General features: G+C 46.2%; 1 protein-coding gene across 8 annotated transcripts in view; it reads right to left on the reverse strand.

Moving 5' to 3' along the window:
• The window catches only part of eif4g3a (eukaryotic translation initiation factor 4 gamma, 3a), a 49,841-nt gene that overhangs the window by 14,872 nt on the left and 22,894 nt on the right, over positions 1-12,075 (reverse strand). For 6 of the 8 annotated variants that reach the window (XM_077007677.1, XM_077007675.1, XM_077007676.1 and 3 more), the window contains 6 exons: positions 6,123-6,232; positions 2,647-2,763; positions 2,144-2,240; positions 958-1,698; positions 705-790; positions 98-350 (listed from right to left, as the gene is read on the reverse strand). In XM_077007677.1, coding sequence (XP_076863792.1) covers positions 98-350; positions 705-790; positions 958-1,698; positions 2,144-2,240; positions 2,647-2,763; positions 6,123-6,232 — 1,404 coding nt within the window. The remainder of the gene's footprint in view (positions 1-97; positions 351-704; positions 791-957; positions 1,699-2,143; positions 2,241-2,646; positions 2,764-6,122; positions 6,233-12,075) is intronic. The other 2 variants (XM_077007678.1, XM_077007674.1) reach the window with 1 other exon arrangement.

Consider the following 12,075-nt stretch of genomic DNA (forward strand, 5'->3'; position numbering starts at 1 on the left):
CAAACCAGGGTTTGTGTATCCCTATTGGCCAGTTAACTACAGTACCCATCAGGACTTCATCAGAACAGCAGACATAGGAAAACCGCTCCATTCTTACCATCTGATATGAGTAATAGAGGAGGCGGGGACGATGTAGAGCTCCTCCTCTCCCCGGGAGTGGCCACGCCCTCCAGGCATTCCGGCTCTGGCCCGTGATTGGTTCCGTTCCGCAGCGGTTCCATCTCCGCCTCCCCATTCTCCTCCGGAACGGAAGACTTCTCCGGGAGCTCCAGAGCCAGAGAGGGGCCGTTCGTGGTGTCCGAGGCTGGGTGAGAGAGCTCTCGGGCTGGGCCGTCCCTGCTGGGCCCCTCCTGGATGGGGAGCATATAGACTTTCACAGGGGGTAGACTAGAGCAGGCAGGCACCCCCTAACATGGCTATCAGTGTCATGGGGACAGGGACATCCATGAATGACAAACTGTCAGTCACGCACGCACGCACGCACGCACGCACACACACACACTCACACACACACACACACACACACTCACACACTCACACACTCACACACTCACACACTCACACACACACACACTCACACACACACACACTCACACACACACACACTCACACACACACACACTCACACACACACACACTCACACACACACACACTCACACACACACACACACACACACACACACACACACACACACACACACACCTCCTTCTCCTTGCATGAAGGCTCTGGAGTCACGCCCTCTTCATTTGGTCTCTTGGAGTCCTTTGGTGCAGCAGAAACAGCTTGTGCTGTCACAGAAACAAAAACAACCCATCTGGGTTCAGACCGTGCCAGCCGGGCACTCTGTGACGAACCCTCCCACGTCAACATCTCCAACGCGTGCACCGCGCACAGAGAGAGAGACCCTTCTGACCCCGGGATTCGCGACACAAACCACAGAAGCGTCGAACCGTACCTGCCGGCGTTATCGTTCTGGAAGTAGCTTGACACTGCGAATCGGAGAGGCAGCCAGAGCCAGGTGGTGCTGTCTCCACCTTCAGATGGACATTGTTGGATTCTGAGGTGGTGCTTGTTTCTCTTGTCTCACTGGCAGGAGGCTGCAGTACCGTGCTGAGGCCAGGAGGGGGCGCTAGCGTGGCCGTGGCAGTGGAGGGCTGCGCGGTGTTCGCCTGGGCCATGGGTGCAGGCGGCGTCGTGGGCCGCTCTACTGGGATCTGGCCAGCAGGGGGAGCTACCGCAGCCGTTTGAGGCTCCTCTAGGAGGAAGGAGCTCAGGGGGGGCTGAGGTTGAAGCACAGGAGGGGAGGGGGTCTCCTGAGGGCGAGGCTCGAGATCGCAGGCAGGGGAAGGTGCCGGGGACTCGGCCAAACCGTTAACCACCCTGAGTGGAGGAGACGGGGAGGCCGGCGGGCTGGGAGAAGGTTCCGGAAGAGATTCTCCTGGGACGGGTGGGGGGCACCGAGCCAGAACCGCACAGGACCGAAGCTCCTCTGGTTCCCCTGCAGCTGTGGGCTTGCAGGCGCCAAGAGAGAGTGGAACACTAGGGGGAGCTCCAGACACCCCGGGGTCTGGGAGAGGAGGAGAGGGCGATAAAGGGCGACTTGGAGCTGTTCCCCTTCTCTCTGTGGAGGGCTGTGATGGCCTGAGTCCAGGAGATGATGATTTATGAAGACCAGTATCTGCTCTGGGCCTCTCCTCTAACACCAAAACAAAAAGGAACATCAAGAGACAAAATGTCAAGACATTTCTTTGACAGTCCAGCGATAACCCTGAAGATCCATGTTTGGACCCATCGACCTCCAAACTTTAAATACTAGTGGGAAACGTAGTGCCGCCCCTCAGGACGCCTGGAGTTCCACCTCACGTCTATGCAAGTGCTCTATGCTATACCAACGAGTCCTAATCCCACACTTGCCTGCCTCTGTAACCTGTCTGAAATTTATACATCACTCTGGATAAAATAAGAAAATCCGTTATCAGTGTCACACTGGGCAAATTCATAAGTGTGTCTGTCAAATGCATAACATGTAAATTAAATTAGCAGTAGAGCACACCGAGTTAAATGTCCCTTGCAGTGACTTGAGAGTGCCACCCTGCTGATGCCCCTGTGCGTGATGTGAGGGGTAAGGGGGCGTGGCCTACCTGGAGCTGGCTTGCTGTCTGCAGACGCTGGGCTGAGTCTGTAGGGAGGATCCACGCTGTAGGCAGACTGCTCTGGAGTCTGACTGGCGCTCCGTGTCTACGGACACACAGCAGGATATATTAGGGTGTCACACTTCACCCAGACGTACAGACACGCAGCTCTGAGTGTGAACAAACGCTCAGCCCGAAGTATTTTATAGACTAAAGTGTTCTTCTGTTTTATATTTATATTATTATTGTTGTTATTAATGTTGCTTCTATATCCTTATTAGCTTTTTAAAATCCTTATATTTTTCCATACTGTCATTACGCCTTTGAAATTTTGTTTCTATCAGCTTGTTTGATAGATTGAAGCATTCCAATAAAGGTAAACTGAACTGAGAGAGAGAGACAGAGAGAGAGAGAGAGACAGAGAGAGAGAGAGAGAGAGAGAGAAAGAAAGAAAGAAAGAGAGAAACAGGAAGACAAATCAGTGTAGACATGGCTAGAGGCTTTCTTCCCACCTGAGGGGGGGTGGGGGTTGTCAAGGGACGGCCCCCAGGAGGCGTGGCATATCCGCTCCCAGACATTATCTCCTCCGTGATGTCTCTCCCGCCCTGGTTGGGGTCCCGGATCCGGATCTGCTCACACGATGAGGTGTTAAGCAGGTGTGGGTGAGGTGGGGGTTAGTGAAGTGGCACAAGCCTTCCTGTCTATATGCTGCACTTCCTGCCTACACTCTGCACTTCCTGTCTACATGCTGCACTTCCTGCCTACACTCTGCACTTCCTGCCTACACTCTGCACTTCCTGCCTACACTCTGCACTTCCTGCCTACACTCTGCACTTTCTGCCTACACTCTGCACTTCCTGTCTACATGCTGCACTTCCTGCCTACACTCTGCACTTCCTGCCTACACTCTGCACTTCCTGCCTACACTCTGCACTTCCTGCCTACACTCTGCACTTCCTGCCTAGATTCTTTTCTTGACAAATCTCAGGACTAGGGCTGAACGATTAATTGCATTTGCGATAATTTCGCGATTTTTAAAAACGCGATTGTCTAATCGCACAGGCTGCGATTTAAACTGGTCACGTGACTTGGGAGCGAGCCGAGCCGAGGACGAACGGAGCAACCCAAGCAGGAGGCAGGGAGGTGGAGAAGTGAAGTTAACACAGCGCACTTTAACTTGTTGCACAATGGCTTCAGGTACTGTGTAAAACGTGCCTTGCTACTGTCGCTACGACGCGAGGAAACACTACAAACCTTCTTCAGCATTAAAAAAAAACACCACAAAGCCTCATATTTGTAAGGCTAAAATGCCAACGACCAGTGCTGCATCTTCAAATACGCAAAAGTGTTTCTCTGCGCTTATACAGCTTTAGTATGCGGTGAGCAGCGAAATACCGTAAAATCACGCATATAGGCCATGGGTTAAAGTTCTCACTACGACGGATTTCCGTCATTTGATTTTTTTGGGGAAAAAATCCGTCAAATCATAATAAACAACACACGCGCGTGCTATCTGTTTTGTGGCCGAAATATGATTCTCACTGGCGCTCATCAGCGCTGGATGGATGACGGCGGTGTCATTTGATTGACTTGCGGTTCATTCCGCCTTCAGATTTGCGGATGTTACGTAGAAAAGTTTTTACCCCCCTCCTGCCTGGCGTGATCGTAGCGCGCGACTCTGTACACCTGCGCGAACGGCGGAGGCTACTTGCTGCGTCACATTCTTTTTGCAGTGTAGTCCGAAGCAATATGTGGTAGTATAAAGAAACACCCCTCAAAACAGGGGAATGAACATTTACCTGACCAATTGTAATGTTGCATTAGTGCTGGAATTTAGGCTAAAGTACTTTAAAATGCTTGAAAATGTAACTACTTCGTTTCACAACAAATATCTGTCTGACTGAACAGTTATTACGTTAACAAATACGAGCCTCTTGTAATTCCAGGACGAAACATGAGAGAACGTGAAGTCGTTAAGATTGGGCGTTTTGAAAATAAACAACCATTAAATAATGTGATAAAAAGCCAATTATTTCGAGTCATTTCGAGTATATGTATAAATATTTAACTTAAATTTAACGTTGAGAACTCGTTGAAATGGACCTTGAAAGTGCTTTAATTCCACCTTATAAAGGTGTATGAACCCGGCAAACATGACTTGGTTCACTGCGCTGAAGCGCTGTGCGCGCTAAGTTACAAAACTGCGAGGCTCTCGCGCACGGGTGGAGCCACCGCGATTACGTCATTTTCGGCGTGCGGACCCTCGCGCTGCTCACGCCACTCGTGCTGCGTCAAGTATAAAGGCTTAAACCAGGCTTAACATGGATGGTGTTGTTCTGTTTGTATTTAAAAGCTCTATCCAGTGGTGTTAATTTTTTGTAACATACCTACTTAAAGCATGTAATCTTACGGCTTATGTTTTTGCGATGATGAATCTGATAAAAACAAGAGAGCTTCATACCTCTCACCAGGATTCACTAAATTTGACTTGATCTTTAAATAATTTTCTGGAAGAGGACCCCCAGATAACTCCATTATATAAACATTTATGTACATTTATTGCTCAGGTGTTCATTCTCTCTTCTCTCCTTACACAGGCTGTTTAGATAAATATACTTTATAAATGTGTTTATTGTGTAGAATTAGGCAAAAGAGGCCGTGTCCCAACTACACTACATTTTCAGTAATTGCTGGCATTGTCTTTTGCCAGGAAAAATGTTTCAGTCAAATGAAAATTTCTTGCTTTAACCCATGATATAGGCGCAATAAGATTTAAAGCGCGGATGAATCGCGAAAGCGCGGATAGCTTGACCGCGGTCCAGCAGACAGGGTTCACTGACCAGTTTGAAAGTGTAACTCCTTATGGATATAATTGGAAGCGGCACGCTGAAATAACTCGGGCAGTAACGGAGTTCATAGATGAAAGACATGATGTCCGTTAATGTAGTGAACAATCCCGGCTTCATGGCTTTGTTAAACACACTGGATATGCGCTACCAAAAGCCCTCACGCACATATTTTAGCCAAGTTGCTATACCTGCAGGGTTGCCAACTCTCACGCATTGAGCGTCTTAGACTATAAAAAGATACTAGTTCGCTCTGGCGCCAACCACAGGCGATCGATCGATCACGATATAATAATAATACTTAAATTTAGTCCATTTTTTACACCGCCCCCCTCTGGCAACCCTGTATCTGAGCTGTATAAAAAATGCCTGAAGTGGAACAATGGAAAAAAATCGCGATTTTAAATCGCAATTTATAGATAAAAAATTGCAATTAGATTATTTTCCAAAATCGTTCAGCCCTACTCAGGACTGATTTATTCCTGTGATGGCAACACCACGCACATTACACTTCATACGGCTGTGTGCTGTGGACATGAGGCCACTTTAACCTCTTTACCTCACCACACTCAGGCCTGCCCCACTCTGCACTTCCTGTCTACATGCTGCTCTTTACCTCACCACACTCAGGCCCCACACAGCTAACACTCCAGAGCTGGTGTGCTATTTAATATCTGGGGAATCTAAAACGCAACAGATCTAAAACCCAGACCAGTTTGCACTGTGTCTCTCTGAACTGGGGTTGGATATCACATACTTCTTGTTGGGGTGAAAATAGCGCAACACTTTACTTTTCCAGCCCTGGGGTCACCCATGGGGTCACACATGGTGGAGGGCAAACAGCTAATGGTAGGAACAGTGCCACACTCACCCCTGCATGTGCACACATACTTACAGTGTACGTGTACACACACACACCACATTAAGAAGACCAACAACAGTTAATTTATGACAACTTTCAAGAGGCTATGAAGTGTGTTTTGTAGCTGTGTGTGAGGTGCATGAGTGTGAGGCACGTGTGTGTCTCATGTCTACTCTGTTCTACATCCTGGTACCGAAACAGGGCCCCTGTTGCTGGTGACTCAGCAGTTTTCTATTTGTCCTTTAATGTGCACGAGAGTATGTGTGTGTGTTTCACTCACTGGCTTCTTCTCGCGCTTGGCAGGTGGAGGTGGCTGAGGTGCTGCAGGCACTATGATGGGGGTGGAAGGATACACCGTCTGCCCTGGGAAGTAAGCTGGTCCTGCAGCTGCTGAGAGAGAGACAGAGAAATTGAGAGAGAGACAGACAGAGGGAGGGAGAGAAAGATGCACAGAGATAAAGGGAGGGGGAAGGAGAGAGAGAGAGAGAGAGAGAGAGAGAGAGAGAGACTAAGACAGAGAGGGAGAGACCAAGAAGGAGAGAAGACATGCTTCAGATGAGCTCCTGGAATGTTTTACTTTTTGTATTTTTGTTAATCAGATGGACCCTAAAAAATAGTTAATATCACAAAACATATCAACAGTAAACATAATTAGCTTTTATAAAAGGCTAAAAATATTTAATATATAAAAGATAGCACAAGCAGCAAGTTCACAGAACAAGATTACCTCAACAGAACGAGACATATACAAGAAAGGAGTAAGAATAAAGAAAGGAAGAAAAGAATATATACTTATGAAAGTAAAGAACAGGAACAAGTAAGGACAGGAGAAAAGAAGAAAGACAGGGAGCCATACAACTGAGAGAAAGGGATTCAATCCACTAAATCTGCAGACAGATCTGTTCTCCACATCGAAGGGTAAGGAAAGGCATCTCGTAATAAATAATCACCGCGGAGTAACGTTTATATTCCGAGAGGAAAAGACCAGAGCAACGCCCTGATTTATAAAATAATTTTAGTTCTAGCCAAGTCCGTCACCTAAAGTCTAGGCTAGTTAGCTAAGACGCTGCTCTCCATCATGGAAGATGATGGTCACCCACTGCACACCATCATTATGGACCAAAGGAGCAAGTTCAGTGGCAGGTTCCTGTCACAGAGCAGCTCTACAGACAGACTCAGGAAATCCTTTGTCCCGAGAGCCATTAGACTCTTCAACTCCTCCCAGTGGAGTCAGAAGAGGGAGGGGGACAGATGAGGAACGAGTCTCTTCTGTCGCACAACAGTTTATTTATTTATTTATTTGCTACCTGCACTACCTTACGGTACATCTGCCCTTCTGGACACTGGTCATTTGACTGTATGTCCTGAACATTTTTTACTGTATGTCCATACATTCCGTACATTGTCCGTACATCCACACTCCTGGACACTTTGACACTTTTACAGTACATCCCAAACATTTGCACTACTGGACATTGCACATACTAGTTCCAGTTTTACTGAATTTCTCTTGTACTGCACTACCTCCTATCTCTGGTCGGGTTACTTGCTCACTTGCTCTTTGTATTGTTTGTGAATATCATAAGTTATATTTAAATTGTTTGTGGGTGTCCATTACTGTGATTTGTACTACTCTGTTGTATTGTGTAACTGCTACTGGCTGCTAAATTTCCTCCGGGATCAATAAAGTATCTACCTACCTACCTACCTACCTGCCTAAGCTACTAGTTAGCTAAGTTGCTAGCTAGCCAAGTTGCTAAACTGCTAGAGCGGAGAAGTGACTGTTGGCTAAACCGCTCCCCCATTGGTCCAGTACGCATTTTTCAAAAAAATCGTTACATTGTATAATGGCCAGCGCAGCGTCATTCGAGTATCCATTCGAGTACCCTGTTTAAATACTGTAGTGACCCTAAAGGGAAAAACAGTCACCAACCTGCTGTTCTACACTGAAAACACAGACGTGTGGCATTCAGCTATTTGCTCACACTACAAACACTTTACAAAGTGTGGTATTTGTAAGGGTAGGCAAATCTATTTATTTGAAGAATGTGAAAAGGTTCCTGAAGAAAGATTTCTAACAATACACTTATATCAAAATGGTACTGTCATGATACAAGGATGTGAGCCAGCACTAAAACAATTTTGAAGAAGTCTTCACATCCCTCAAAGCCCAGTGTGAGAGTGAGAGCGCTCTGGTCCTCAGCCCGGCCCTCCCCACCAAGTCCCTCAGGCCAGAGCAAGCAGCCTTCCTCCCCCATAGGGTAGACACCACCTCCTCATCCCACTGTGAGCCCAAGCCTCAGCACCACTGTACCATTTGGAGCTGGTGGATCTAAAGGAACACATGCAGAACCACACCTCCACCAGCACTAACATTGAAGCCATCAGAGACCAACTTAACCTGGCCAAACAGCAACTGAAGGTGACAATGCAGGAGATGAGGAGAGATATAGACAGCCTGATGGAGGACAGAGAGAAGCTGAGACAGGAGCTAGCACAGTGCAGGGACAGTGCAAACCAGGAGCTAGCACAGTGCAGGGACAGTGCAAACCAGGAGCTAGCACAGTGCAGGGACAGTGCAAACCAGGAGCTAGCACAGCTGACACAGGAGCTACAACAAGAACTGTCAGAAAACAAACAAGACACCATCATGGAAGCCCTTAAATCCCAGCTGCAGACTCAGTCAGCCCTCCCTAACACTGCTCACATTGAGCATGACCCATCCTCACCCAGCCCAGCAAAGCCCACTACCAACCCCAGAAAGCCTGCTTTGAGCACCACACCCCACTCAGAGTACCAGAGAGCCTGCCCCTAGTACCACACCCTCTCCTCTAAGCACCAGAGAGCTTGCTTCTAACATCCAGGAACCACCAAGCACCCAACTGCTCTCCACCACAATCAAAGATTACAATGAGCAAACAGAGACCAACAAACCATCACAAAGAAACACAGAAGTAGCTATCCTCATTGATTGGAATGGAAAGTTCTTACAAGAGGAGAAGCTTTTCCCTGGCCAGAAAATAGGTAAAATATGGTGCCCAAAAACAAGGAATGCCCACCACATTCTCTCAGAAAACATCATTGGCAAGCCTGCATGTATCATCATTCACACTAGGCCTGTGTTGAAAAAATCGATTTTCCGATTCAGAATCGATTCGCATATGATGATGTGATTATCGATTCGTACGTCCAAAGATCGATTTTTTTGTGAACTTTTACCCCCGCCTCGTCACTGAATTCACGCAGGCGTGCTCGGTCTAACTAACTGTAAAACGACTTGGCGTCGGACAGTGTCGGTAACGACGATAGTCAAATCGGCAATCTAAAAACAGAAGGACAGTTTATCCAGTGTCAGTTACTATTTACAGTTAGTCCGTGTCACTGACAGTTTACCCAGTGTTTTTACAGTTTTAAAAAAGTTTTAAATGTTCTTGTAACGTTGGGCGCAAGGCGATGGACGAGACAGAATCCTTTGCACTTTCCAAATAGTTACGTTTATTACATTTACCGAAGCGCAGACAGCGCACATAAAACACGTTTACATAGAACATGTGTGACTCAAACAACGACGAACACAGGACGCTGCGCGCGCAAATTAAATAGACAAACCACATCAACCCCACGTGATTACGAGACGAGCCACAGGTGAGGACTATCACAAGACGCACCCGCACCCACGGAGATACACCGACGTAGACAATTAGACGCAGACGCCGTTAACACGCCCAAAACGGAGGGGTCGGGGACCGTAACGTGAGAGTTCTGTTCTTATATTCTCACTTTAAAGAAAAATACACGTTTACATTTTATACTTTCAGTTTATTAAGTGTGAGCACTTTTAAAATAAAAATGCATTTGGTAGCAACAGCTTTTGGGTGAATTCTTAATTATTTCAATCATAATAATAATGCACTGGTTAGTGTCCCAGTAGGAGCCCACTGTTGCAGATATAGACACCTCAAAGATGTCCTCTGTTTATTGTCCTGGATTACCTTTCTTGAAGGTAGATTTATGATGACCCTTTTCACCAGTCTTCCAGCCATCAGTAACTACCAACTACCAGTAACTATTTGCTGATTAATATCTATATAATACTAGTTTTAACATGTTGCTTCTGTACACAGTCATTAAACAGCTCAAATACATTTTAAATAACACTAAAACCCGAATTGGATCGAATCGATTAAATCGGATTAAATAGAAAAAAATCGATTCTTAATCTTCAGAATTGGATCGATTCTTGGAATTTGAATCAATACCCAGCCCTAATTCACACAGGCACGAATGATCTTGGAGCAGAGCAGGAGAGGGTCGGAGGTCTGCAGAGTAGCAGTGAGGGCTGTGGAAACGTTCCTCAATGCCAAGATCATAATCTCCATCCTTCTTCCTCATAAAGGCTTCCACCCAGCCACCATCCAGAGGGTGAACACAGAGATCTCGAGAGGATGTGCCTTCATCCCTAATGTGCATCTAGCGTACCACCCCACCATCACCCCGCACCATCTATATGATCACGTGCACTTACACAAACATGTTGGCGAGTTTGCCAAAACACTAAAGGGTGTAGCACTAAGACGACATGTGCAAACTACCACACACAGAGATGAACATCCAACTTCACAGAGACCATCACATAATGAAACACCCACACCTGTGTGCCAACGCCAGCGCAGAGCCATGTCTGGACAGCAACCACACCACCTGCCCCTACCACCTCAACAGAGCTAATCAACTAGCTCTACATTCCAATCTCCAACCTCCAGAGCCACACCTCATCACCCCAGAGCCACACCAGCTCACCAGCACCACCAGCACCACAGCAGAGGTCCAGGAGCCCTCGTGCCCCTGCAGCAGAACCACCAGCAGCAATACAGCTATGCAGATGCCGTCAGAGGGACCCACTCCAGTGAAGAGATGGGTGAGACCAAACAGTTATACTGCAGTACATCTGCACAAGACTCGCAATGTAAAACTGCACTGTGGTCATATTAGCCTTCAAAAACACAAATAACTACACCAGATACAAATAAATAAATAAATACACACTAGGGATGCACCGAAAATTCGGCCACCGAAAATTTTCGGCCGAAATGGCTTAAATTTGCATTTTCGGTTTTCGGCCGAAATACTTTCATCACCGAAACAACACGGCCGAAACAATGTGCTGTGATGACGCAAGCAAAAATCGCCACCTGCACGCGCTTATTTGGATAAAGCTAGCAAAAAAGTTTTCCAGTGATGGCGCCAAGGCAAAAGACATTACACCAAAAATTATGGAACTCGTTGCCTTAGACGATCAGCCATTCTCTGTCGTAGGGATTTCGTCGGCTAATAGCGCACATGGAGCCCCGTTATGTTTTGCCGAGCAGACGACATTTCTCAGAAGCGTGTTTACCTGAGCTGTTTAATGTTGTTGCAACTCACGTCACGTTTTTATGAGAGAATTTATATTTATCTTTCAGGCCAGTCAGTTATAACTAAATTTAACTCGTATAAAATACATATATTTATCCTCTCAGATAAAAACGGTCTGCAAGCGAGTTTAATTTAATTAGTGGTCGGCCGTTGTCAGCGGTATCGCCGTTAACGGCCCACCACTAATTTTATTTTATAATATGCATTACTGTAATGTCAGTGCTAAATAAATATTTACAAATCAAATTTTGTAGTTGATTTATTCTTTGAATAGCAATGCCTTGATTTTAGTGAAGTTAGCCATAAATCCAATGCTACTAATAATTGGCATAATGTAGGCTATTTCGGTGTTTCGGTTTTCGGCTTTCGGCCTTGGTTTCCTCATTTTCGGTTTTCGGTTTCGGCTAAGAATTTTCATTTCGGTGCATCCCTAATACACACCCTTCAGATAATTGTTTTTTAATGGTCTAACTCATTTAAAATAAATATAACATGGCATCTCTCACAGTAAGTCTATGGAACATTCCAGGCCACAGATCATCAATCAGTCTTTGGTTTAAAATTCTTAAACAGTGACTTTAAAAGCTGTATAAAAGACCATGACATAATAATCCTACAGGAAACATGGTGTAAGGCGGACATGGTCACCCACAGTCTCACATAATATAGAGAAGTTACAGCACCATCACAAAATACGAGTTCAGCACGCCAAGGCAGATGCTCAGGGGCATTAATAATCTGGTACAAATTTACACACATTTATAGACATTATTAAAAAAGGGAAATTTGGCTCCAAGTCAAAGGCACCATAGTCTCTT

This window comes from Brachyhypopomus gauderio, chromosome 1, assembly GCF_052324685.1.
Source record: "Brachyhypopomus gauderio isolate BG-103 chromosome 1, BGAUD_0.2, whole genome shotgun sequence".
In the NCBI taxonomy this organism is placed as follows: Eukaryota; Metazoa; Chordata; class Actinopteri; order Gymnotiformes; family Hypopomidae; genus Brachyhypopomus; species Brachyhypopomus gauderio.